This window comes from Amphiprion ocellaris, chromosome 3, assembly GCF_022539595.1.
Source record: "Amphiprion ocellaris isolate individual 3 ecotype Okinawa chromosome 3, ASM2253959v1, whole genome shotgun sequence".
NCBI lineage: Eukaryota > Metazoa > Chordata > Actinopteri > Pomacentridae > Amphiprion > Amphiprion ocellaris.
The window spans coordinates 39,336,782-39,361,053 of NC_072768.1; the positions used below are offsets into that span (position 1 = coordinate 39,336,782).

Here is a 24,272-nt window from a genome sequence, read left to right on the forward strand (position 1 = left end):
TCTCTTCTCTGGTCAACACACACAGAAATAAACTCCACCAACATCTGGACTGCATGGTACACATTACATCTGACACTAAAGCAGCATATAAAGTGCATTAAAAGCGGCACCGATATGAAAATAAACATTAACTTACTGAACTATAAGAGTCTTTTCAGTGTCTGCTGGTAGAATCAGCCGAAGGTAGAAAACTGGTTAAAACAAGCCAACGGGCAGGAAAACTGTCTGTGGAAAATGTTCTGCTGCTCCACCGATAAATAAACCAACAGTTATTATATCAGAATTAATCCAAACGAGGAGAGCAGAGTCTCTGCTGCCTCCTCCATAGGACCTGTCAATCATTCCAGACCAGACTGTCAATCAAGTAGTCCCGCCCCCTGGCTTCGCAAAACTTTAACGCTCTATAAAAAAATCAATATTGATTTATTTTAAGATCAGCCACCTGATCTCTCATTTTGACCATGAAAACTAATGAAAAAAAATTATATCCAGTCTATGCACCGTACTCTGTTTGGCTCCACACTTGCTGATGACCACTTCCGGTCTCAGAAAATGAAAAAACGGACTTTTTTTTCGTTTATGTCTCTTACTGATTTTACTTTTTTGTTATTCTAAATATTAAATGAAAATCAAAGCATTTTTAAAATTTCTTATATCCCTTTTTGATCATGAAAAGGAAAAACTCCTTGTATTTCAATTTTAATATTTGTATTTTAAAATGAAAATCAAATAACCATTCGTTTTTTGTTTTTCAATACCCGTTTCAGAAAGTCTAATTGCCAAAATATACACGGACCCCAGATAGATAAACAGATAACTGATAAATACTTGAATTGTTGATAAATAATCGATATACATGCAGTGTGTCACTTCAATATTCTTCCGGGTATTTAAATTCTTCCGCCATTTTCTTGATTCGTCCCGCCCATTTTCACTTGCCGATGACGTGTACAGGGGGCGGAGCCAGAGTGACCGTTGGGTTTGACTGACAGCCGGTTCAAACAGACCGACCGCTGGCACTCACTCTGACCGGACAGAAGCTCCTCCGGGCGTGGAGACTTTCTGACCATGAGGCGGAGAAGCAGCAGCACCAGCTCGTCCGGCCGGAGAAGCTCCATTGTCAGACGGGGAAGTGAGAATCTGCGCTTCGACGAATTCGGCTTCGCTCTGACTAAAAGAAAAGACCGAAAAGTTCATCACCGGAGTCACGACTACAGGTGCGGACCGGTTACCGTTCGCATGTCAGCCGGCTAGTTAACGGACAACAGGCTACTTACTGGCACAAACAGAGGGTTTGGTTAAAGTTTACCCACTTTCTGGACATTTTCCGCTTCTTTTATTATTTTCTGTCGGTTGTTGTCGTTAATTAATGACAGAAAATATCATTTAACTGTATTTATATTAAAGTTAGCTGTATTTAAATGTTTAGTTATCGTGTTTTTGGAAGAATAGTAGACTTATGATGTTATCATGGTTAAAGTTACACCGACTTTTAGCTCCATTTCCAACATTATTTCATAAAATACCGAGTTAAACAAATTCCTGGCTGCATAATGAATTAAAATACACTTAGATATTGCTTCTTAACAGAGCTAATAAATCAAAAAAGCTGTACTTGACTCATTATTAGTGATACTGGTTTTATTCTTTGACAAAGCAGCTAAAATTCATCATTTTCCATCACTATAATGTCATTATTTCACATGCAAACTACTTAAAACAGTAAAAGAGCTCCTGTGTACTAAAACTGACACTTCAATATGTTGTTTATCTGTGATAAATATTGTAATATGAAAAAAAACATGAATTTTGACCATACGACTATTTGTGGTGTTGATTTTAAACAATTGTGACAGAAATACCTTTTTTTTTGACGAACATCGTCCTTCTTGTAGCTGAAATATTTCGTTTTATTCTCTTTATAACCAAATCTTCCTTTTCAGTGCTTCTCTGCAGTTTGTCGCTTATTTTTCTGTTGACATGTGAAGCCTGAATATCAACAAACTTCACATGTTTTAAATAGTTGCACTTTTACTGTTCACACTATGATACATCCCATAATGTTGATGCTCAAAGTTGTCCATAAAGAAACTGAACAAAAAACTAATTTAGTCTTCAGATGTAAAATCAATCTGGTTGCAGAGCTCAGATGTTTATTTCAGTGGAAATGTTGGAAAAAGTCCTTTAAAAAGTGATAAATCTGGATGAAAACACATCTGAGTTCTGGTAAAAACTGAAACCAGTTTTACATCCATCTAGGTGAGAGCCAGAATGACATTAAAATTGTCCAAAATTACTTGAAAATGATCCATAATTACAGAAAATGAGTTCAGAATGACATACAATTTGGCCTAAATGATCCCAAAGACACTAAAATGAACCAAAATGACGAGAAAAGATCACAGTTGACATAAGACTTGTTGAAAATGTCAAGAAAATTGTCCAAAATGAGTCATAATTCACCCAAAATCACCAAAAAAATGATCCAAATTGACTGAAGATTTGCAGAATGACACAAAATTAGTCACGACGCTTCAAAGTGAAAGAAAATGACTCAAAATTTGTGCAGAATGACTCGAAAATTATCCAAAGTTACAGGAAATTTGTTGAAAATGAAATGAAAATTGTCCTAAATGGCTTGAAAATGATCCAATTTCTGAGTCAATTGTCTAAAATTATAGAAAGAAGTGGTTCTGAACAGAAACCAGATTTAGTGTTTAGACTGAGACACCTGGATGGATTTAAACTGATCTGGTGTCAGTTTTTAGCAGAACTCAGGTGTGTTTTTCCTCCTAAATGTCCTGGTTCTATCTGCTGGACTGATGAAGTTCTGAGGATCAGAAATGATGGAAAAAGTCCATTAAATAGTGATAAATCTGGACCCACCTCTATGGAACTGTGGAAATATTCCCAGGATGAAAGTAGAACTCTGATCATTGATAAAGTTACTGGAGATGAAGAACCAGATGTTCTGAGGACATCAGGTTGTAATCATGCTTCACTACTGTCCACTCAAAGCTCAGTGTTTGTTCTTAGAGAAAATGATGACGTTCTCCTGATGAATCAGTCTGAACTCACCATGTTGTTTTCTCTGTCAGCTACCCTCAGCTCAGCTCAGGAAAAGTTAAAGAACTGTGTGAGCTGCTCAGCTACTGGAATGGATCCAGTTTTATCTGCAGGAGTCAGGTCAGAGCACTGGATGAACTACTAATAATAAAACAATCTGAAGTGATGTTTGTACCATGTGGTCATTGTTCTCTCCTCTCTGTCGCTGTGGTTTCAGATCGAGAGGTTCATCAGGATGGGGATTCCTCCGAGCCTCAGAAGTCGAGTGTGGAAGTGTCTCCTCACCATCGACAGTCTGAGAGAAACTAATGACTTCAACTACCAGGTAGAACACAGTGAGACATAAAACTCTGTCATCATTATGTGAGTAACATTGCTCTGAATGAGTCTCTGGTGGTGACTCAGCACTTCAGTCAACACCATCAGCTGACATAAAGTAAAAACAATGAGTCTGTGTTACTTTAACTGACAGAAATCTGTGTTTTTTTGACTATTTGATAAACAAAAATGTCTAATATGCTTGAGTAAATGAAAAATGCCCCTGCTGTGTTGGACTGATTTGGAAAATTATGACATTAGGTGAGAAACAAAAAGACTTTCTTCAAGCAGCACCACCAGATATTCTCAGATTCCTTCTATTTACATTTTTAATTCTTATTCTACGACAGCTTGTACAAATATTTTCTCAAGTAATTGTTTCCTGTTGTGTCTATATCACACAGTCACCTACAACTGTGTCCAAGTTGCCGTTCATTTTATAGTTTCAGTCCAGGAGATAGACACATGACATTCAGGAGGAAAACCACGTCTGAGTTGTGGTAAAAACTGACCCCAGATCAGTTTTACATCCATCCAGGTGTCTCAGTCTAAACACTGAATCTGGTTTTTGTTCAGAACCATTTTTTTCTCTAATTTTAGACCATTATTGACTCAGAAATCTGATCATTTTCAAGCAATTTAGGACAAGTTTCAACAAATTTCCTGTAATTTTGATGATTCTTGAGTCATTTTGCAAAAATTTTGATTCATTTTCTATCATTTTTGAAGCATTGTGGACTAATTTTGTGTCGTTCTGCAAATTTTTTGTCAATTTGGATAATTTTTGGGTGATTTTGAGTTAATTTGGACTCATTGTGGACAATTTTCTTGTCATTTTCAACTAGTTTTATATCAATTTGGATCTTATGTCGTCATTTTGGATCATTTTTGTGTCTTTGGAATCATTTTTGAGTCATTTAGGACAAATTTCATCTCATTCTGAACTCATTTTCTGTAATTATGGATCATTTTCAAGTCATTTTGGAAAATGTTATTGTCATTCTGGTTCTCACCTGGATGAATGTAAAATTGATCTGGTGTCAGTTTTTATCAGAACTCAGATATGTTTTTCCTCCTAAATGTCATGCTTCCAGTTTCTGGACTGATGAAGTTCTGAGGCTCAGAAATGAAAACGTAACGTGAATCAAAAAGCACCTTAGTTCAGTTAACAAGTAAAACTGTAGTTGAGACTCTTTTCTCATTCACTGATACAGGAGCCTGAAAAAGGGGAGAGAACAGCCTATATAGACATTGTTTTGATGGACTTTCTTTTTTGGCATTTTTGACATTTTATGGATCAAATTATTATTTCTAAAATTAATCAGTAGAATGATATTGGGGGAAAAAAGTCTGTGCTGCCCTACATCTGTTGTACAATTACTGATATCTTCATATAAAATGCTGTAAAATCCCATATTTCCAACTAATTTCACAATTTTACAGTGTGTAGATTAGACAAAACCATCAATGTGGATTAAAGAAGTGCAGTAGGCCGGAATAGATGCTGCATTTACAACAAAACAGCATTGTAGATTTGCAAAATAACTAAATAAATTCTTGTATATGGTGCTTTTCATGCAGAGTACAGTAAAATCACAACTGTGCAAATGTAAAGGACACTTATAAATGCTAAAATAATCAAAATAGAAATAACAGTGGATTAAGAGAAAGCAAATAGATCTTCTTGTAAAGATGTCAGAACATAAATGCCACCTCGCTGTGTTTCATTGTCCTCACACTGAACTGTACATCATCAAAATAATGAATTTATACACGTATGAAATGAAACGTATGAGTTTAGTAAACTGACTGTTCTGTGTTGAATTCTAGGAACTACAATCTGTCTGCATTGAATAGAGGAAATGAATCTGCACATGTAGCTGATTATGATGATAATGAGACTCAGTTTTTACCCACAAACACATTATCCGACTGAAGTCTAAAACTAATGAAGACGTCTTCTATTGTTGCTTACAGTTTAATTAGTGTTGGCTTTAATCCCCCCAGACAGAAGCAGCTCCACAGATTTCCCTGCAGATGTCCAGCTGCTGATTTAGAAAGTTTCATTTCCTCTTCATTATTACCATAACTATGATTTTAGATCATTTTAGCTAAGCCTGTTGGATGGTCATGAGTGAGTGTGACTGATTTCTAACAGGACCTTGTGTTTTATCCCTTCATTAGACCTGCCTGTGTGAGGTTCGAGGTCCTCTGGTGGATTTGGGAGTCAGTGAATATGGGATTTTATCTGCCATCGCCACGCTGAGCGACACTCAGAACGACCTGGACCTGAACCAGCAGCAGCCGTCCAGCTGCTCTGAGACCAGATACTCCGTCCAGGACATCACTCTGTTCAGACAGATCGCCCTCGACCTGCGTGAGTTCAAACCGGACCAGAAACACCACACGTTTATTGTGTGTTTTTGCATTTAATGTGGCTGTGAAGGAAAAATGACTGTTTCCCATTTAGCTGATGAAGGCGTATAAATGAAAAACTGTTGGTTTTATTTTGTCCTCCTCAGAACGTTCCTTCCCGACTCACCGCTCTCTGATGGGAGAAAGTCCAGAAGCCATCGAGGGTCAGGCTAAACTCTTCAGAGTCCTCATCGCCTACGCAAAGTACAACCCACAGGTCGGATACAGCCAAGGTAACACACCAGGGTTTACATTGTTGCTCTGATGGAGTTCTAATAATGCTATTTTAAACCTTCTGTCTTTGTTTTCTCAGTAAATAATGTTGAAGTGATTATTATTGGTCCTCACTAATCAGGGAGTTGTCACGTTTTTTATCAGAATTCTTCATTACTTTCATGGAAATAGCTGCAATACGTAATGTGGCCACTTGGTGGAAGTAGAGGACCACGAATATAAAGAGTTGACATGAATTATTCTCTTCTCTGCTCAGAAAACATACTCTTCAAATTAATAGTTACACATTTTAGTCACAATAAACTTAATTTTAACATATAATTGGAAACATTTTCTAATCTCTTCTCAGATCTAAGAAACAGATTTAGTGTGAAACTTCAGTAAACATTTGTCCTTTTGCAACCTTGATGTGTGATAATACACCAAAAATTAACTGAAATCATCTTATCTAGAGAAAGATCAAAAAGTTTTGATGTTTGACAACATGTGCCAAAGAAATATGTTTCAGTACTTTCTGTTATTCTGTCCTGTCATTAATGATCGCTTTAAAATCCTGTCAAATGAAGCTTCTGTAGTTCTTCAACTCGTTTGTGGAAGACAGTTTCCTGCATCACCCTGTATCTTATCTGTAAGCTCCTGCCACAAGAAATATGTGAAATAAAGGAAGCTAGGTGCCCGTATTCTTTTGCTTTTAACATATATGATGCGTACAGGTGGACATACATGTGCAAAAGAACAGATTTTGCTCACTGTGCTACTATTCAGTTCTTAAAATTTGTTCATTTTTCTACCTTAAACTTTTCTAATATAGTGCATCTGTCACGTGTATTTTATGTTGTAGTGTTTTCTTGGGGGTACACTATTATTTCTGCTTTTATTCTCTGTGTTTTATTGAAGAATTGTGTGTTTTCAGGGATGTCCTACATAGCTGCAGTGCTGCTGATGCAGCTGGGAGAAGAAGAATCCTTCTGGGCTCTGACAGCTTTGTTGGATGAACCCAGATATCTGTCTGAGCTGTTTGACCTCAGCCTCACCAAGTAAGACTCAGTTTAAAATGGATCAAATCTACTTTTAAGTTCTTATATTAAAGACGCTGTGTGATCCTCAGCCTCTTCTGACATCAGCAGGTTCTGATCTTCTGAGATGAAATAAAGACGAAGAGCCTCAAACTCTGGAATAATTTACCTACTGATTAGATTTACTAAATCTCATTTCATGTAAACATTTAAACACTTTATTTAGAAGCACTTTCATACATGTGTGTTCTGTGTGTTTTAGATATTTTTTAAGTAATTTATTTTTAACTTTTTATTTCAGATTTATTGGAATCTTATTGTCATTTTTAATCCTTTCACACTTTGTGAACTATATATATATATATGTGTGTGTGTGTGTGTGTGTGTGTATGTATATTATATATATACATATTTTTTTCTTATTATTATTGTACAAAAAAAGACATTAATTTTTTTGTCATTAAATATTATAAGATAAAAAGAGAAGAGGATATTGTACAAAGATGAATAAATAAAAATCACTGCCAAAATATTCTTCCTCAGCAGCATGACAAGTAGCAACACAACTTTAGAATTCTGTGAAATTTAACATTTAGTTTAAACTTTAATCCCCTGTGAGGCAAAGAATCATGAGGTTATTAATAATATTCACTTTATTTGTGTTTTTTACAGCACATTTTGAAAACAAAGCGCCACAAAAAAAAGTCAAATTCGACAAATAATAAAAATAAATTCAAAAGAATAAATAAAATTATCAGCTTGTAGTCAACTGTTGCTGTTTCTTTTTAAATTCTTTGTATAAATCTGGTGCACATTCACAAAACTATGATTTTTCCACAGTTATGTCTGTAAGTTTCTGAACTTCTGTTGAAACTTTGATGAAACTTTCTGTGATTTGTGGCTGAGCTGCAGAACTGAACTGTGATGTTTTTTCTACTTCTAATCAGAGTCCAGCATCAGGTGAAGGTGTTTGAACAGTTCCTGAAGCACAGGAAGCCTCGGCTCTCTCAGCACATGGTGAGTCTGGATCCTCCGTTTAGCTCAAGAGTCTGGACAGAAAATGAAAGGTGACTCCAGACTCTTTATTTGAGAGTGTACGAGTTTAAATTTCATTAATCATTAAACTGTTTTGGTGTCACTGTGTTAGTTTTATAACTGTCAGTCTGACCCTGCCTGCTGAGTAAAACAAGCTGTTTAGTTGATGTGTGTTAAAAAGATAAACTGATCTGTAGCTGGTTATTTAAAAAGAAAACGAGGGAAGAGGAGGCAGACAGAGAGATCCGACATCTGATGATCAGATCAGAATGAGGTAGGAAGCAATTTATTCACTTTTTTAAAATCAGAATTCTGCATTCATTTAACCCTCCTGTTGTTTTTATTTACAGACACCAAAAAATATTGTTTCCTTGTCTGAAAAAAATCCAAAAAAAATGCATTCATCAAAAAATTCCCCAAACTTCAGAAAATTTGCAAAACCTTCAGGAAGAAAATTCAAATAATTCCCTGAAGATTTCCCTTAAAAATTTTATTTTTAAAAAAAATCCCCCAAATTTGGCAGGAAAATTCTTGTAAATATTTTCAAAAAAGTAAAAATCTTCCCAAAAAAAATCCTAAAAATATTATATAATATTTTCTTTAAGAACATTCACAAAAAAATCTACCAAAATCGATTTTGGTTGATTTTTTTTGTGTGAAAGTTCTCAAGAAACATTTTTAGGATTTCTTTTTTTCCACCAAAAAATGTTCAAAGATTTCCCAAAAATGTTGAAAATGTGGACATCAGAAGTTTCACTGTAAAAATCTATTTTTTTTTCCCCACATTTTCAAACTTTAAAACGGGTCAATTTTGACCCAGAGGGCGACATGAGGGTTAATGGAAAAAGCTGCAATACAAAATGTGACCACTTGATGGAAGTAGAGGACTGTGAATGTAAAGAGTTGACATGAATTATTCTCTTCTCTGCTCAGAACATGGTCTCTTTAAATGATTAATGATACATTTTTTGTCACAGTAAAGTTCAGATTTTATTACGTTTAAAAAATGGAATAAGTCTTAAAAGGAGGTGGACAGAGGGAGGTCCGACTGAGATCCAAGTAGGGCCGTGAAATTAAATATTAATCACAATAAAGATTTTAGCTTCATACTGTTTTATAAACACTATCTGCTGCGGTAGTTTTAAATGGGCCCTTCTTTTTTTTTTTTAAGTAATTTTTGGCCTTAGCTTATTATTAAAATACAAAGAAATGAATTTATCTTATCAAAGTGTTGTCATGACAGAAAACTCCGTTATGAGGGAGAATTTTTAGTCATTTACTTTGTTTTTAATGCTCATTGTAAACTGGTTGTTTGATATAAATGGGGCAGATTACATCAATTTATTCTTCTTTATGCTTCCTTCAGAAGTTTAGAAACTTTTTGTTTTTGTATTGAATCGTTTTTTGTTCTGTCAATGAATAAACTAAAAGCTAAGTAACTATTACGGTGGCGAGAGAGATAGGAGACGTGGGGAGAGACATGCAGTACGTTGCCTTGGGTTGGACTCGAACCCATGACCGCCGTGTTTCTACGATAGCTGTTGTTTATGGGTCACCTGCTCAACCTGTTGAGCTACAGGTGTACCAGGAAAAATGCGGCCTCCTCGTGAAATGTGCGGGTTTTCTGCTCATAGACAAGATTGCATGTAGATAAAAATCACTTGGGTCCATCTGGGACAAATCTGACACTAGGACGCCCTAGTTTACTTTATTCAAAGTAATTTTCAGTCACCCAGCAGTGGCTACAATGTGAGGCGTTAAGGGAACATCTGTAAATTGAAGCGTCTATCGATAAGCACATGTTCAGTAAGTGATGTGTTCTGGAGGGTAAGTTGAAAGTGAAGAAGTTAGTCTGGAGCCCTGCGCTTAATTAATTTGGTTCAGATCACGTTAGCAGATGCTGAAAGCTTCTTCCTCGTGTTTTTTCTGGAGTCATTTGTCTTGGAAGGAAAAAGCTCCTAAAAACCCGGCAACAGGAAACATCACAGAAGTATGGGAGCGTTAGAGGCCAAATATAGGCGAGTGATGAGTAGTTGATCTGAAGGAGGAGGCCTCTGTTACGGATCTATCATCAGAAGGGCCTCTTCTGCCTTTCAGCCCTCATCGTAGGGATATTACTGACTCTAACCCACAGCTGTGGAATCCACTCCCACCACCTGCACCGCTACTGGACGGGCTTCAATAATGAGCTCCTCCACAGACATGCTGTTCACTGTTAGCGATGATCACTACAATAAGTAGCAGCTGACAGCCCATCATTGATCTTTTGGTTCTAAAGATGCACAGCTTTACCAGTAGACTGCAGTTTATCTTCAGCATTAATCAGCTTTTATATGTAGCTTTGTTCAACTGTTGTTCAGTAATTTTAAGTAGAGAAATTAGAATTTTAGATTCATTTGTAGTGCTTTTTTTTTTTTTTTTTAGGTTTCTTCTATGTTCTGTACACCTGAATAGAGAAATTATAATTATCCTCATTGAACCGTGATCTGTGAGAAGTAAAGAACAGCACTGCACTACATTTGGTTAGTATTAGAGTTAATAGTGAAATACAAACTATGTTTATTAAGATTTTTTGTTTTTTTCTGACATTTTTGGAAAACTAAACACACTCCAGGTCAACATCATTGCTGTTCCTGAGTAACGAACCTAACAGGAGCATTAAAACAATGATCACAAAGCTTTGTTTGGTCTTGTTGGTCCCTCCTGTTGGTGTACAACCAAGAATTGCCCCCTAGTTTTTAGTTCTAGACCAGTGAAGTGTCACTCTTGAACCAGTTTTTCTCTGATACCCAGTGTGAAGAACTGGTTGGAAGTTAGACCGGGCCTCCAACGGACTTGGAGGTAACGGAATAGTGAAGCTGCTAGCATGGTTGTAGACTCTTCAGGTACCGTCACACTTCATCAGAATGACCAAGCTGCTTCACAAACTCCCCTCAGTCTGTCTCATCTCCGCCGCGCTGCAGCTTCTTCTCCCACGTTTTAAATATTCAGTCTCAGTGTTCGGACACACTAATGCATCCACTGCTACCGTTTGTGCTGCCTTTGAAGGGATTGTTATATTTCACGCCGACTCAGCAGGTCCAGGAGGAAAGACGCTGCCCTTTTATAGCCAAAACACACACACACACACACACACACACACACACACACACACACACACACACACACACACACACACACACACACACACACACACACACACACTCTGTCTCTAACCACAGGGGTGTATTGTCGGCACAATAGTTTTTCCCCCTTACAGAAAATCCTATTAGAGATCAGAGGTCAGCACTTCCTTTGTAATGGAGCCCTTCAGCAGACATAGAGCTGTAAACACATTGTTGTTCTGCTGCTGTGATCCCCTCGTCTCTGTTTATTACTGTACATCCGGGGAATATTCTGCCTTAACGCAGTCTGACACAAACCATGAAGTCTGATGCAAGAAGGACGTCTGTGAATGAAACCACAAGGAAACCTTTAAACTAACAGTCCAGTTCCACACTGTTTATCATGTAGAGCAGTGGTGTCAGACTTATTCTAGTTCAGGTCCACATTCAGCCCAATCTGGTCTCCAGTGACCAGTAAAACCGCAGCATAATAACCTATAAATAACCACAAATCCACATGTTTCCTTTGTTTTAGTGAAAAAAAGTTCACTCTAAACATGTTCACATTGAAGGAATTATCTTTTTACAAAACATCATGAACAACCTGATATTTTTAAAGAAAAATAAGTTCAATTTCAACAATATTATACCTCAGTTTATCATTTCCACATTACAACTTCCACATCAGAATGTCTACAAAGAAACACAACATTTAGTCACATCTGGAACTGAACCATAGAGGATTTTACTTTATGATCAAAACAACAAAAGTCAGATGAAAAAAAGACAAAAAAGACCAAAAACAAGATAAAATATTACAAAAATTAGACACGAAACAACAAAAAAATGAAACAAATGACACAAAATAAAACAAAAAGACAAAAATTGGACAAAAAAGTTAGAAAGCGACAAAAAATGGACAAACAACAAAAATGAGACAAAATTGACAAAAGCAAGAAACAAAACAACAAAAACGTGAGACAAATGACAAAAGTCAGACAAAAAACAACAAAAACAAGACAAAATATTACAAAAATGAGACAAAATGACACGAAACAAAAGAGACAAAAAAATTAGACAACAAAGTTAGAAAGTGACAAAAGCATGGACAAACAACAAAAATTTGACAAAAAACGAGAAACAAAATGACAAAAACAGACGAAAGACAAAAGTCGGACAAAAGAAGACAAAGAATTATACAAAATATGACAAAAATGAGACACAATGACAAAAATGAGATAAACAACAAAAAACAAAACAAAAAAGACACAAAAAAATAGACAAAATAGTTACAAAGTGATAAAACAATGGACAAATGACAAAAACGGGAAAAAAATGACACAAACGAGAATTAAAATGACAAAAGCGAGAAACAAAACAACAAAAAAGTAGACAAGCAAAACAAGGGGGCCAAAAAAACCCACAAAATGACACACAAAAAACGAAGAAATCAAAAGACAAAATGAGAAAAATAAGACAAAAAACACAAGCGAGACAAAAAGGAAACACAAAATGACAAAAACGAGAAACTAAACAACAAAAACATGAGACAAACGACAAAAATCAGACAAAAAAACAACAAAAACAAGACAAAATATTACAAAAATAAGACACAAAAGAACAAAGAACAATCTAGTATTTTACTTTAACATCAAAACAACTTGTCATGGTCTAGAAATGATTTTAAATTTATAGTTTTACTAATTTACAATCTGCAGTTAATGTCTTCTCTGGAACTTTTACACTTTGTAAAGTCGGGCCAGATTGGAATCTCTGGAGGACCGGTTTTGGCCTGCGGGCCACATGTTGGACATCCCTGCTGTAGAGGATGGATGCTTCCTTCAGGAGCCAGTAGAAGTTGATTTGACAGAAACTGGCAGTGAAACAAGTGTTTTCCATCCTCCCTGCAGGAGTGGGTGGGAGTCTCTTCGGTCCACTTTGTGATGCCGTGGTTCCTCACTCTGTTCACTTCCCTGCCCTGCTGGGACTCTGTCCTGGCCGTCTGGGATCTCATCATTCTGCACGGTACGTACGCACAAAAACACACGCATGGATGGACAGCTATGCACATAAAGAACAGAAACAAACACTGGTGTGTCGCATATTAATGTAACTAGCTGTAAATTGCTCTGATTGCTATTTGGAACCGATGCTTTTTATGGGTTTAATGAATTGGAATTTAATTTAGTGAAATATTTATTGTATAAGATAACAGTTACGTCTTTGCTGTTGTCTTTGCAATAATGCAGACACTAAAATAACATTAATTTGGGCTCATTCTGAGATAAACCTGAATAATTAACCAAAATCACAATTTGAACAACCATTAGCAGATCTCAAAGCCGGCCATTCAGGATCTGTGATTTGTGGCAAATAAATAATTAGAGTAATACTGTAATTCAATTCTAATGAACTCGAGCAGATGAAAAAGCACTCTTAGACCTGGTGAGTGTGTGAAATGTTAGTTTAACTCAACAGATTTTATATGCAAAAAGAATGATCAATCTGTCTTATCTGGTTTCAAATCTACCACCAATCAAAAATGAATGTTCAGTCATAGCGGCGGCGCTACACTGGGCTCTATAGGGTTAAAATCAGTCTGACCCGCAACATAACAGGAGGGTTACATCAAAAACACAGTAAACATTAGACTGAAGCACGACTTAAAAAATGAAATCTGTCAGAAAAATTGCAATTAGACATTTTCCTTAAATCGTTTTGTTCTGGTCTAAGTGAAAAGTTTGGTGAGCAGGACTGTTTGTTTTTCTGGAGCAGTGACTTTCTGAAGTTTCTGTTTTGAAAGTTCACTGTTTAGTAAAAACTTTGCAAAGTTACCTGACTGCAGGATGAATCTTTCCATCTACAGCACAGATATGAGAGTGGTGGTCATCTTCTCATGTAACTCTGGGCAAGAAGGAAAATGAGTTTACTTCCTCACATGTTGAAGTGTTGCTTTAATGGTGCAGGAATCATTTCTAAAATCTCCTCTTCAGGCCTGTCGGCGGTGTTTCGTACCGCTCTGACCGTCATTGAGCTGCTGGAGCCTCGACTGATGGACCTGAATGATGAAGGAGCCATTTTACCGCTGCTGCTGAGAGTCCCTGTGGATGTGTAAGTCAAATCAGGCTTCACTTTGTCAAGTATTGTGAATATATGTATGCTGTCTAGTGAGTGGGTGACAAATTAAAGGAAAAACCATTTAGTGTCTTAGTGAGATATTGGTCCTCCAGAACAGCATCAGTGCACCTTGGTGTTGAATCTCCAAGTGTCTAGAACGCTCTACTGGAGGTATAAACACCATATCTTCTGAGAGGTTTGGTGCTTTGATGATAGTGGTGGACTGTGCTATTCATCTGTGGAAGAATCTGCAATTGTTGTGTTTCTCAGAATCAGAAAAAGCTTTATTGCCAAGTGAACTAGCACACACAAGGAATTTGTCTTGGTAACTGGAACGTACAGTACTCACGAAATGTTAGACAACAACATAGCAACATGGTTAGTAAGTAATAAATATAAAATGTAAATCTAAAGACCTAATAAATACAGCCATCTAAAAAATCTAGATACGCTAAGGAAGAAGTACTATATAAAAACATAAAGTTGTTTATTCATTTTCCCCTTCATTTATTATATGTTATTATTGCTTTAGTGCTTGTATACAGAGTTGTTGTAAAGGATGATTTGGTATCCACCAACACCTAGTCTCTTCCGGATACCGTTTTCCTTGATAATACACACTTAAAGTACATTTAGGTTATTAAACTCAGTCCAGTACATCTGCTTTCTCCTCACCTCCTACTATGTACGTGGTACCATTTCCGAAATCCATTTATGGATTACCTGGAACAACAACAGTAATCTCCAAGCAGCAACTAGCCACGGTGAAAATTTAAAGTCTGACACAGTATTTGAATCATGCTGGAAGTTTATTTTCTGTGGATTATCCATTTTAATAGCTCGTCTCCCAGCTTGCAAATGTTCCACCAAAACGATTTTACCATCGCTATTTTGTTGGAACACTGAAGTCACATCCTTCACGTAGCACCACTCAAGATGATTGTGTTTTTTCCACCTTTAGCAGAAAAATAGTTTGGTGTTGTTTTTTTTTTATGTATCAGTAAATATGTCATAATCAATTGTAGTACCTGGTTGTTCCACCAGGTGGAGCCTCTTACTGTTTAATACTGTAGAGACCAGAGAAGGCGTCACTCAGACTGCAGTTCATGTTGGCAAGCAGAGAGCATTGTGGGAGTTTAGCTGCTAAAGGGGCACCATGACAAAGACTTCTGTGGAGGTTAATGACTTCCAAACAGTTTAAGCCTGGGATGAACTAGGACAGTCAAAGTGACCATTTCTATACCTTAGTGTCATATTTTTTAAATGTCTCTATCTGTGTAACATCAGGAAAAGACAAACATCCAACACGCTACATTTGTAATATAAATTAATCTTTTATTGATAATAATATTGATATTGATAATTTTGTATTTATCACAAAATTCAAATTTATGAAAGGAGTTTAGCTAGCAGTGGGCACCACGACAAAGATTTCTGTAACATTTAATGCCCTCCGACCCGAGCTCGTGTTTAAGACAAACTGGGATTAAATAGGACCATTTCGATCCCTTAGAGACATATTTATCATATGTCTGTGTCTGTGTAATATTAATACATGACAAATATTCAGCATTCTAAAGTTGTACTATAAATTAATCTATTATTGATTGATAAGATGAACTTCATTGGTCCCACACTGAGGAAAGTTCACCATCAGAGCAGCTTGAAAGACAGGGGTATACTGGCAGTTTCAGACTATATTATATACACACATTTATGTTGTATTCATTACAAAAATTACTGAAAGTTATGACAGGAATTTAGCTAGCAACGGGCACCATGACAATGACTTCTGTAACAGTTAATGCCCTCTGACCCAGGCTCATGTATTTAAGACAAACTGGGGTTGATGTTTACAATGTTCAGATGTAACAGAGGATAAAATCATGTCTGCTTACTAAAAATGCAAAATAACAAATGTCTGCTCTGCTCAGTTTGTGTTACTGATTTAATCCATTAACGATTGATGATGCTGCTGATTATTGAGTTAAAATATGCCTTAATTTACTCTAAAATTTGACTGGGACAACATAAATAGGGTGATTTATGTTACATTTTTCAGACATCTATCACTTTTATTCTCATGTATCGTTAACTGTCAACATTTTCTCCTCCATAAAGAAACATAAGATGTGTTGTCTGAGCCCGACGTGTGAATATCGTCCTGGACCACCCTCATTTATTCACTGAAAGCTCTGGTTCTATTGAAGAATGTTCTCAGAGCTCAGTTTTTAGGCTTGATCCTAAATGGAACCGCAGGCAGCTCATGAATATGAATCGGCTCGTCAGGGCTGGACGTGTTTTGACATCGAGCATTCCAGGAAAAGTAGAGTATCATTGTTTGGCCGTGGTTGTTTTTGTACATGTTCGATGTAAACATCCTTTTTGCTAAATTAGCTCCTTCAATAGCGTCCCATGCTGCTTTCAGTCTCACTGTGCTGAATATAAACGTTGTACAGCTGACGGACATGTTTTGTTGACACGGAGCTGTAGTCATGGCAACTCAGCGGGGTCACCGGGTTTTGTGTGTACAGCCAGTGTTTGTGTGTGAGAGATGGACTGGTGCACAGTGATTATTAAAGTCCAGTTTATCATATTTGGTTTAATAGATAAACTGCCTCCAGCTACTTAAATTCCACCCTCCTGTGAGCCTCTCATTGTAGGAAAGCTCCTGCTGTTTGTTTACCTTGGATGGAGATCTGTGGAGTCGACCCTGGACAAATGGAGGCTGCACAGCCAAGTAGTTTCCATAAACGTAGCTGTGTCACAGGCGGTGATAAAGCACTTAATCACCAACCAGAGGGGGAGAAGGCGTGCTAGGTGACCAATGACTTGCAAAGTGCATTAGAAAGGGCAAATTACGCTGGATTATTGCGGAGAACAGCTTCACGACTGTTTAACTGGTCATTTAATGTCTTAATGCTTGATTTCCAACATTTTATAGCGAGCTTTCATTAATTACACAGATGTTTGCTGTGTTACAGGAACAGAAATAGCTCGGTTCGGTGAAGCTCCTCTGCTGTTTGCTGGTGTATTCAGCATCAAGGGCAGCGCTGACAGACACATTTTGTTCTAGCTCTGGTGTTCGGTGGGCAGCCTGCCATCACGTCACATTGAGAAGTCCTTGTTGGCTGCTTGGCATCATTACGAAAGCTTGGTCAGAAGTCAGCACTAAGTGGCTCGGCCGTCTCCCAGGGCAGGATCTCCTTACACTGGGAAGATACTGTTGAAGAAAGAGGGCAGATGAATGCAGGGTCAGAGGGAGAAGCTGAGGGAGACGAAGGAGGGCAGATCTTCAACCTCTCCTCATTTTCTTTAAGGATCTCAGCTCTTTTACTCCCTGTGAATGGTATAAATGGGAGTTGTCATGCAGCCACATAGGTCATCCTGATTAATGATTGGTTGAGAGCTCATCCATCTCATGTGACTGTCTGTCTACACTGAGCTGTCCATCAGCTGTCAGTTTGCTCATAGGCTCTAACAATGACTCCCAGCAGCTTCTGTCTGTTTCACTGATGCTGGATCTCATCTAAAGCTTTAGTGTCAGGAATGATCAGCTGAAGAGTTTTAGAACTCAGAACCACTTCTCTTCCTGTTACACAACTTTGTTTGTTGTTGGATATAAATACTACTCAGACAGCAGCCCTTCTTTCTGAATTTATTATGTTAACCTCAATATTAGGGATGTCACAATATCAGAAACGGTCTGTACTAGGGAAGCAGATTTTAAAATATAATTATCAATCAATATACAAATAATCTTTTGAACATCGCTCTTTTTCCAGAATTTTTTTGTTGTATCCTTTTTTGTTATGTTAGCTAGTTAGGCAATCTTTTGAACGTCAACCTTTTTCCATATTCTTTTTTTTGTGTCTTTTTTTGGGGACGTTAGCTACTCAGATGTATGAGCACATTTGTTAGACTGTGGAACCACTTTTTTATTTGAGCTCTGGTCGGAGGTCATTAACCACCACAAAAGTCTTTGTCATGGTGCCCATTGCTAGCTAAACCCTCACAGTGCTCTCTGTTTGCCAAAATAGAGCTGTCGTTTGTGATGTTAAAACAAATTCCATGTGGGAACTAGTTGGTGAGTGGAGTGGACAAATACGTCATTATGCGACACGATACAAGGAAGATGGCTTTGTTTACATTCGCTGGTTGTACACCACATATGTACATATGTGAGTTCCTACTTATTGTGAAAATCGCATTACGTTGCACCGTAGGAACAGAATTCCGACGTAAGTCGAGGACCCCCTGTAGTTGTTACTGTAAAAAAATAGTAAGACGCTCCACCTTGTGGAACAACCAGGCACTACAGCTGATCAACATATTCTGAATTTAAAAATATGCATTTTCAGATGAGAAATTTACTGCAGAGAAATTTTGGATACATTAATGGTATATCTAAACACATTTCTGGGAGACTTTGGCACCTGTTATGTGTGGGAACTTTGGCCTCCACTAGTTGCTACTGTAAAAAACAGTAGGAAGCTCCACCTGGTGGAACAACCAAGTACCACAGCTGATCAACATATTCAGATTTTCAAATATAGATGTGACATTTATTGCAAAAAAGTTACGGCTACTGTAGTTAATTGTATGTCTAAACACATTTTTGGTAGACTTTGGCACCTTTTCTGTATGTGAGCTGTGACCAGAGGTCATTAACCCTATCAGAAGTCTTTTTCATGGTGCCCATTGCTAGCTAAACTCCCACAATGCTCCCTGCTTGCCAAAATAGAGCTGCCCGAAGTAGGAGTGACTACCTCCACTAGTTGTTACTGCAAAAAACAGTAGAAAGCTCCACCTGGTGAAACAACCAGATACTACAGCTGATCTGTAATACATTTACATACAATACAGTGAAACATGAATCATTTAATAAATGTAATTTGTCAGATTCATGTTTCAAAATGAACTTCATTGAACATGAACATGTTTAACAGTCAGTGTTGTGTACTTAATGTCTCTGGAAACACTTGGTAAAGTCAAGGCTAATTGCTGTTTTCTCATTAAACAAATGTAGAAAACTGAATAACAACAGACAGGAACCTGACCTTTGCAAATAAACAGATGAAAACATAAAACTGTGTTTAATTCACTGAAATCTTAATTATATTAATATGCAGCCTCCTCTAAATGTCCTTTTATATGCATTAAAAGAACCTTGATATTATTCTCACTCAGAAATAAATGATTAAAGTTTAAAAAATCCAGAACAAAACTGCAAATTAAATCATCCTGAGCCGTTAATGTCAGAAATGATGAATGTGGCTTTAATACGATGTTTGTGATGATTTTATGTCATTAAATTTAGTGGATTTGTCTTTATTATGAGATAAAACCTGCAGCCCTGCGAAGTCTTCTCCTAATTGATTTATAATCCTTGTAAACTTTATTATAGTTGTCAGGATCACATTTCAACTTTAAACAATGCTGACTTAAATAGCTTTTTCATGCTAAACGATGACATTAGGAGCTGCCACACCACCTCCAGCAGCCCTCTGACTCGTTTAGCTCTTCTTCCATTGTGCCTCCTTCAGCCTCCATATCTCCGGTGCTCAGTCTCGTCTCACCCTCTAAACCTCCTCCTACACTCTCCACCAGTCCAATCTCTTTCTCTTTTTTTTACTCCGTCCTTTGCAATAGTCGATTCCCATAAACCTCCCTGGGCCGTCCCTCCTCCCCCGGCTCCTCATTTTCTTTTTACTCCTCTATGCCTCCTTTCTTTCATTCATTTATCCTCATTGACATGTTGACACCCTCGTTCAGCTGCAGGCGTTGACACATCATTTGTTTACTTCACCAAGACAAAATCGGCTTCAAAGTCTCTGCTTTATTTTATCCTTCTTTTCTTTCAACCATTTAAATTTCCTTAAATACTCCAGCTGAGGTTTAATCAGTCCTGTTTGCGTCGACCGTCTGTTTCACACGACACGGATTTTAGATTCTTTATAGTCCCCATTTACTCATCTTAATCTAAAGTCTGTCTTTTTTTCTAAAGAGTCTTTTTCCTCAGAAACCTAATACAGAAAATTGGTTTGGGATGGTCAGAGTCGGAGCTTTATCGGTTTTAACATGTGTAAAGTGAACCGTCCGCTAAGTTGGACAACGCACATATCAAAGCTGTGACAGATAAAGTCTGTTAGTCAGACAAACTTAACACAAGCTTCCTGGGAGCTTCTCAGAAAGACGCATAAATGGACAACATATTCATCTTATCTGAACCATTTAGAAAAAGATTAGCTTTGATAAAGTTGACATTTTAAATATCTCAGAGTATTAATGCAGTAAACGCTTGTTGAACAATCGAGGGATTCTTCAGTTGAGGTAAATAGGAGAACATACATTAGAAAGTGTTACCACATTCTTGGGTCGATGTCGATTATTGGTACTAAAGAAAGGCTTATATTTGGGACCAATATAGATTAAATGTAATGTTTTAACATCCTTTGATATTAGAGAACCTGTCATTCATAACTTGACTTCTTCATTAATGAGGGTGACTAGAACTGAATATGTAAAATGCATGCAATTGGTCCAATACCGTAAACACTGGAAAAGCTGCACCAGTTAAAATAGAAGTGTCCCGTCAAATTTAAAGTCCCCTTATAATTTATTCATTAAATGTCCATATGGGATGGCATCTGGAACCGGACTCAGACCGCCAGTTAGTGACTGAGGATCCAGTGCATGAAGACTATATTTTCTATTTGGCTGCCATCATTATTGACGTAGTTTCCTTGTGCAGCGATACTCTGCTCCCAGTGCTCCTGTAATGCTTCCTGGAAGTAATAAAAACATGTCAAGAACCATCTGTGTTGAGAGCTCATTTTCCCAAACTGTGATATTGCGACAGTTTGCTGCTAGTAAATCAACATTTGGAAAATGTCGCATGTTCATATACATGCTAATTTAATCTGTGCAAAACCTGCAGTGTAAATAAAGACACACTGCACTTTCATAGGAGGTGCTGGATAGTTTTGGTTGGAAAAATGAATTCTGAGACTTTCCCTTGTTGCCTGTCAAACTAGTGATAAGACATCAAAAAACTGCTCAACAAAGAAGCAGTTCGTCACCAGCTTTATGCTGGGTTAAGCTAGCTGACTCTTAAGCATGTTAGCTGCGGGTTTTAGCCGTTTACCGAGCATACAGATACAAACATAATACCAAATTTCAAAGTGGAAATTACGCTATCTGAAGCTAGTAATAGGGATCGACTGATAGGGTTTTTTTTAGTTTCGATACAGATGTCGTTTATTTTTATCAAGAAGGGTATATTAACCGATATTTTTGAACAGTTACCGATTAAATGGAATGTTGTAACAGCATGTAATAGCACAGAACCTGTCATTCATAACTATACCTAGAATAGAAACAGGAGTGGTTAAATTATCTCCTATGTTTATGTGGGATCCACTGCAGTTATGTTCTTCTGTGTTTTCTTAATATTTCTCTGTTCTGTCATGTTTATTTCCCACTAAGGTCCAGATCTTACGACTTTATTAGTTATTGTCTTCCAGACTGTGAGAGAAGCTAATTTCCTGGTTTCTTGTTCAGTTTTTCTGCTTGTATTTTGCATTTCTGAGACCACAGTGACAGCAGACAGAGAGAGGAGTCTGAATTACCACATTTAATTTATCAGTAATTGGTCCATAAATATACAGATATTGAAAATCGGTAAAATGCCGACGATAATCTCGCTATCCTTACCACAAGCCATTGCACAGTAGCTTTTATTTCTGTGGCATTTTGTCCTATTTATTCTCCCCCCTGTCAGGCCATCTACCAAAACCTTAGTTAGACTTTTTGGATGTACATTATTCAGTAGAAAGACCACATCTTTGAGTGTGATCAACTAAAATCACTCAGAATCAGAGGTGAAACAGCAGCCGCCGTCGAGCTGATTAAGATTACAAGGCTTCAGGACACATAAACAGGGTGGATATGTTTGCTGTCACTTCAAACTATCTGAAGCTCTTTATCCAACTAGGTAAATTAAGGTAAAATAGTGATGTCAACTACAAAAGTAATATTAAGTTGAGTTGTTAGTGGTATAAGTTTAGTGAGGCCTGAGGAGGTTAAATAATGTTGTTCTTTGGTGCTTTTCACTCTCAGGTTATTGTTAGAAATTCAACTGTTTCCTGCACTTCAGAAACTGGAATTACTGCGATCCATGTATCATGATGACATCAGTTTATTTACCATCCCATCATATCATTCATCAGCATCATGTCACGTCTGTGAAATCCTCTGGGGATCTTTAACGAGCCGACAGAAGCCCCGACCGATCACAACTCTCAGCTCACATCATTCGTCTTCTCCCACAAGTTCACTCAATTTTCATTTTCTCCCGGCCGCTCCATCTATCTGTCGCTGTCCAAAACCATTTGTCATTCAGAGTTGGACGGCTCAACCCTGAGATCTAACCGGGTTCCAGCTCTGAGAAACTCACTTATTGGTTTCTTTTTAAGAGGAAGAAGAGATTGATAGACGTGTCAGGACTCTGTCTTAGTCAAAGGTTGAGTCCAGAGTCTTCGTTTTAAAAGTTTAAAATGCTTAAACACAGGTTCATTCATAAGTGAGGTATCAGTTATTTTAGAGACATTTAGTCCAGACCTGTTGCATGAACCCTGAACAGTTTTTCTATCTTTTGCTGGGTCAAATGTTACATTCACGTGTTAAATCCACCAAATCTGAAAAAAGTTCCCCCTTTTCTTATCTTCAGTAATTTATATATTAAATGAAACCACGCAAAGTTCTACCTTCATACTGTGAATATTTCCAGGCTTCATGGTCCTTCAAGTCCATAGAGAACATCCCCTGTAGAAAGTTCTAGAGTAGACCTACTGGACGGTTGTTGGTAGGTCTACTCTAGAACTTTCTCCAGGGGACGTTCTCCTTTCTTGCTTCCAGTCTTGAAGTTTAGTCTCACTTACAACACTGCAGGTCCTTGAAGTCCATAGAGGTGGGTCCAAAAAGACTAGAAAACTGTACAAAAGCTGACATTCATCGAAAATGCTTCAATACTTTCCCTAAATTGCTCAAAACTTGACCAAAATGACACAAACGATTCCAAACCTGTCTGTAATCAGTAAAAAATTAACAAAAATGATGAAAAAAGTCCAAAATCACTTAATGGTCATTTAATGATCAGAGTTCTACCTTCATCCTGTGAATATTTCCAGAGTTCCATAGAGATGGGTCCAGATTTGTCAGAACTTCATCAATCCAGCAGGTAGACACATGACATTTAAGAGGAAAGAAAACACCCCATGAACAAAAAACAGATCCAGTGTTCAGACTGAGACACCTGGATGGATGTAAAACTGATCTGATGTCAGTTTTTACCAGAACTCAGATGTGTTTCTCCTCCTAAATGTCATGGTTCTATCTGCTGGACTGATGAAGTTCTGAGGCTCAGATATGATGGAAAAAGTCCATTAAAAAGTGATAAATCTGGACCCACCTCTATGGACTCCAAGGACCTGGAACTCTGGAAATATTCATGATATGAAGGTCGAACTTTGCATGTCTTCAATAAATGTACTGAAGTTACCATACATAAGATTGATTCTGAGGAGGCTGGGGGTAGGAATGATTGATTTTTAATGAAATAATTTTCTATATTTTTGAATTCTACAGTAATCTGCTCATTAATTCGGTTTGTTTTTCGCACACTGTATATTTGGTGGTAAAAAAGAGATGCATAAATGTCCAAAACTTTGAGGCAGTAGAGTAAATGCTAATATAGAGGCGTATCAGTGTATGTTTAATATCTTTGACACCTTTTTTTTTTTTTTTGTTCTGTCCTTCCCCTGCAGGGCTCAGTACTCTGTGTTGGTTCCTGCTCTGTGGAACACTGACATCCACGACTGGGAGCTCAAATGTATGAACAGTCTGGTGCTGGACGAGAGCCACCATGGAGCTAAAACAGGTAGCTAACACACACACACACACACAC

At 37.4% G+C, this 24,272-nt stretch overlaps 1 protein-coding gene across 1 annotated transcript in view; it reads left to right on the forward strand.

Moving 5' to 3' along the window:
- Positions 1-982: 982 nt before the first annotated feature.
- Positions 983-24,272, forward strand: part of si:ch211-266k8.4 (TBC1 domain family member 10B) — a 102,983-nt gene continuing 79,693 nt past the window's right edge. The window contains exons 1-10 of the mRNA XM_055007224.1: positions 983-1,217; positions 3,099-3,186; positions 3,284-3,391; positions 5,569-5,761; positions 5,907-6,032; positions 6,947-7,070; positions 7,997-8,066; positions 13,099-13,213; positions 14,182-14,299; positions 24,133-24,245. Of these exons, the coding sequence (XP_054863199.1) occupies positions 1,069-1,217; positions 3,099-3,186; positions 3,284-3,391; positions 5,569-5,761; positions 5,907-6,032; positions 6,947-7,070; positions 7,997-8,066; positions 13,099-13,213; positions 14,182-14,299; positions 24,133-24,245 (1,204 nt within the window). The 5' untranslated portion in view covers positions 983-1,068. The remainder of the gene's footprint in view (positions 1,218-3,098; positions 3,187-3,283; positions 3,392-5,568; positions 5,762-5,906; positions 6,033-6,946; positions 7,071-7,996; positions 8,067-13,098; positions 13,214-14,181; positions 14,300-24,132; positions 24,246-24,272) is intronic.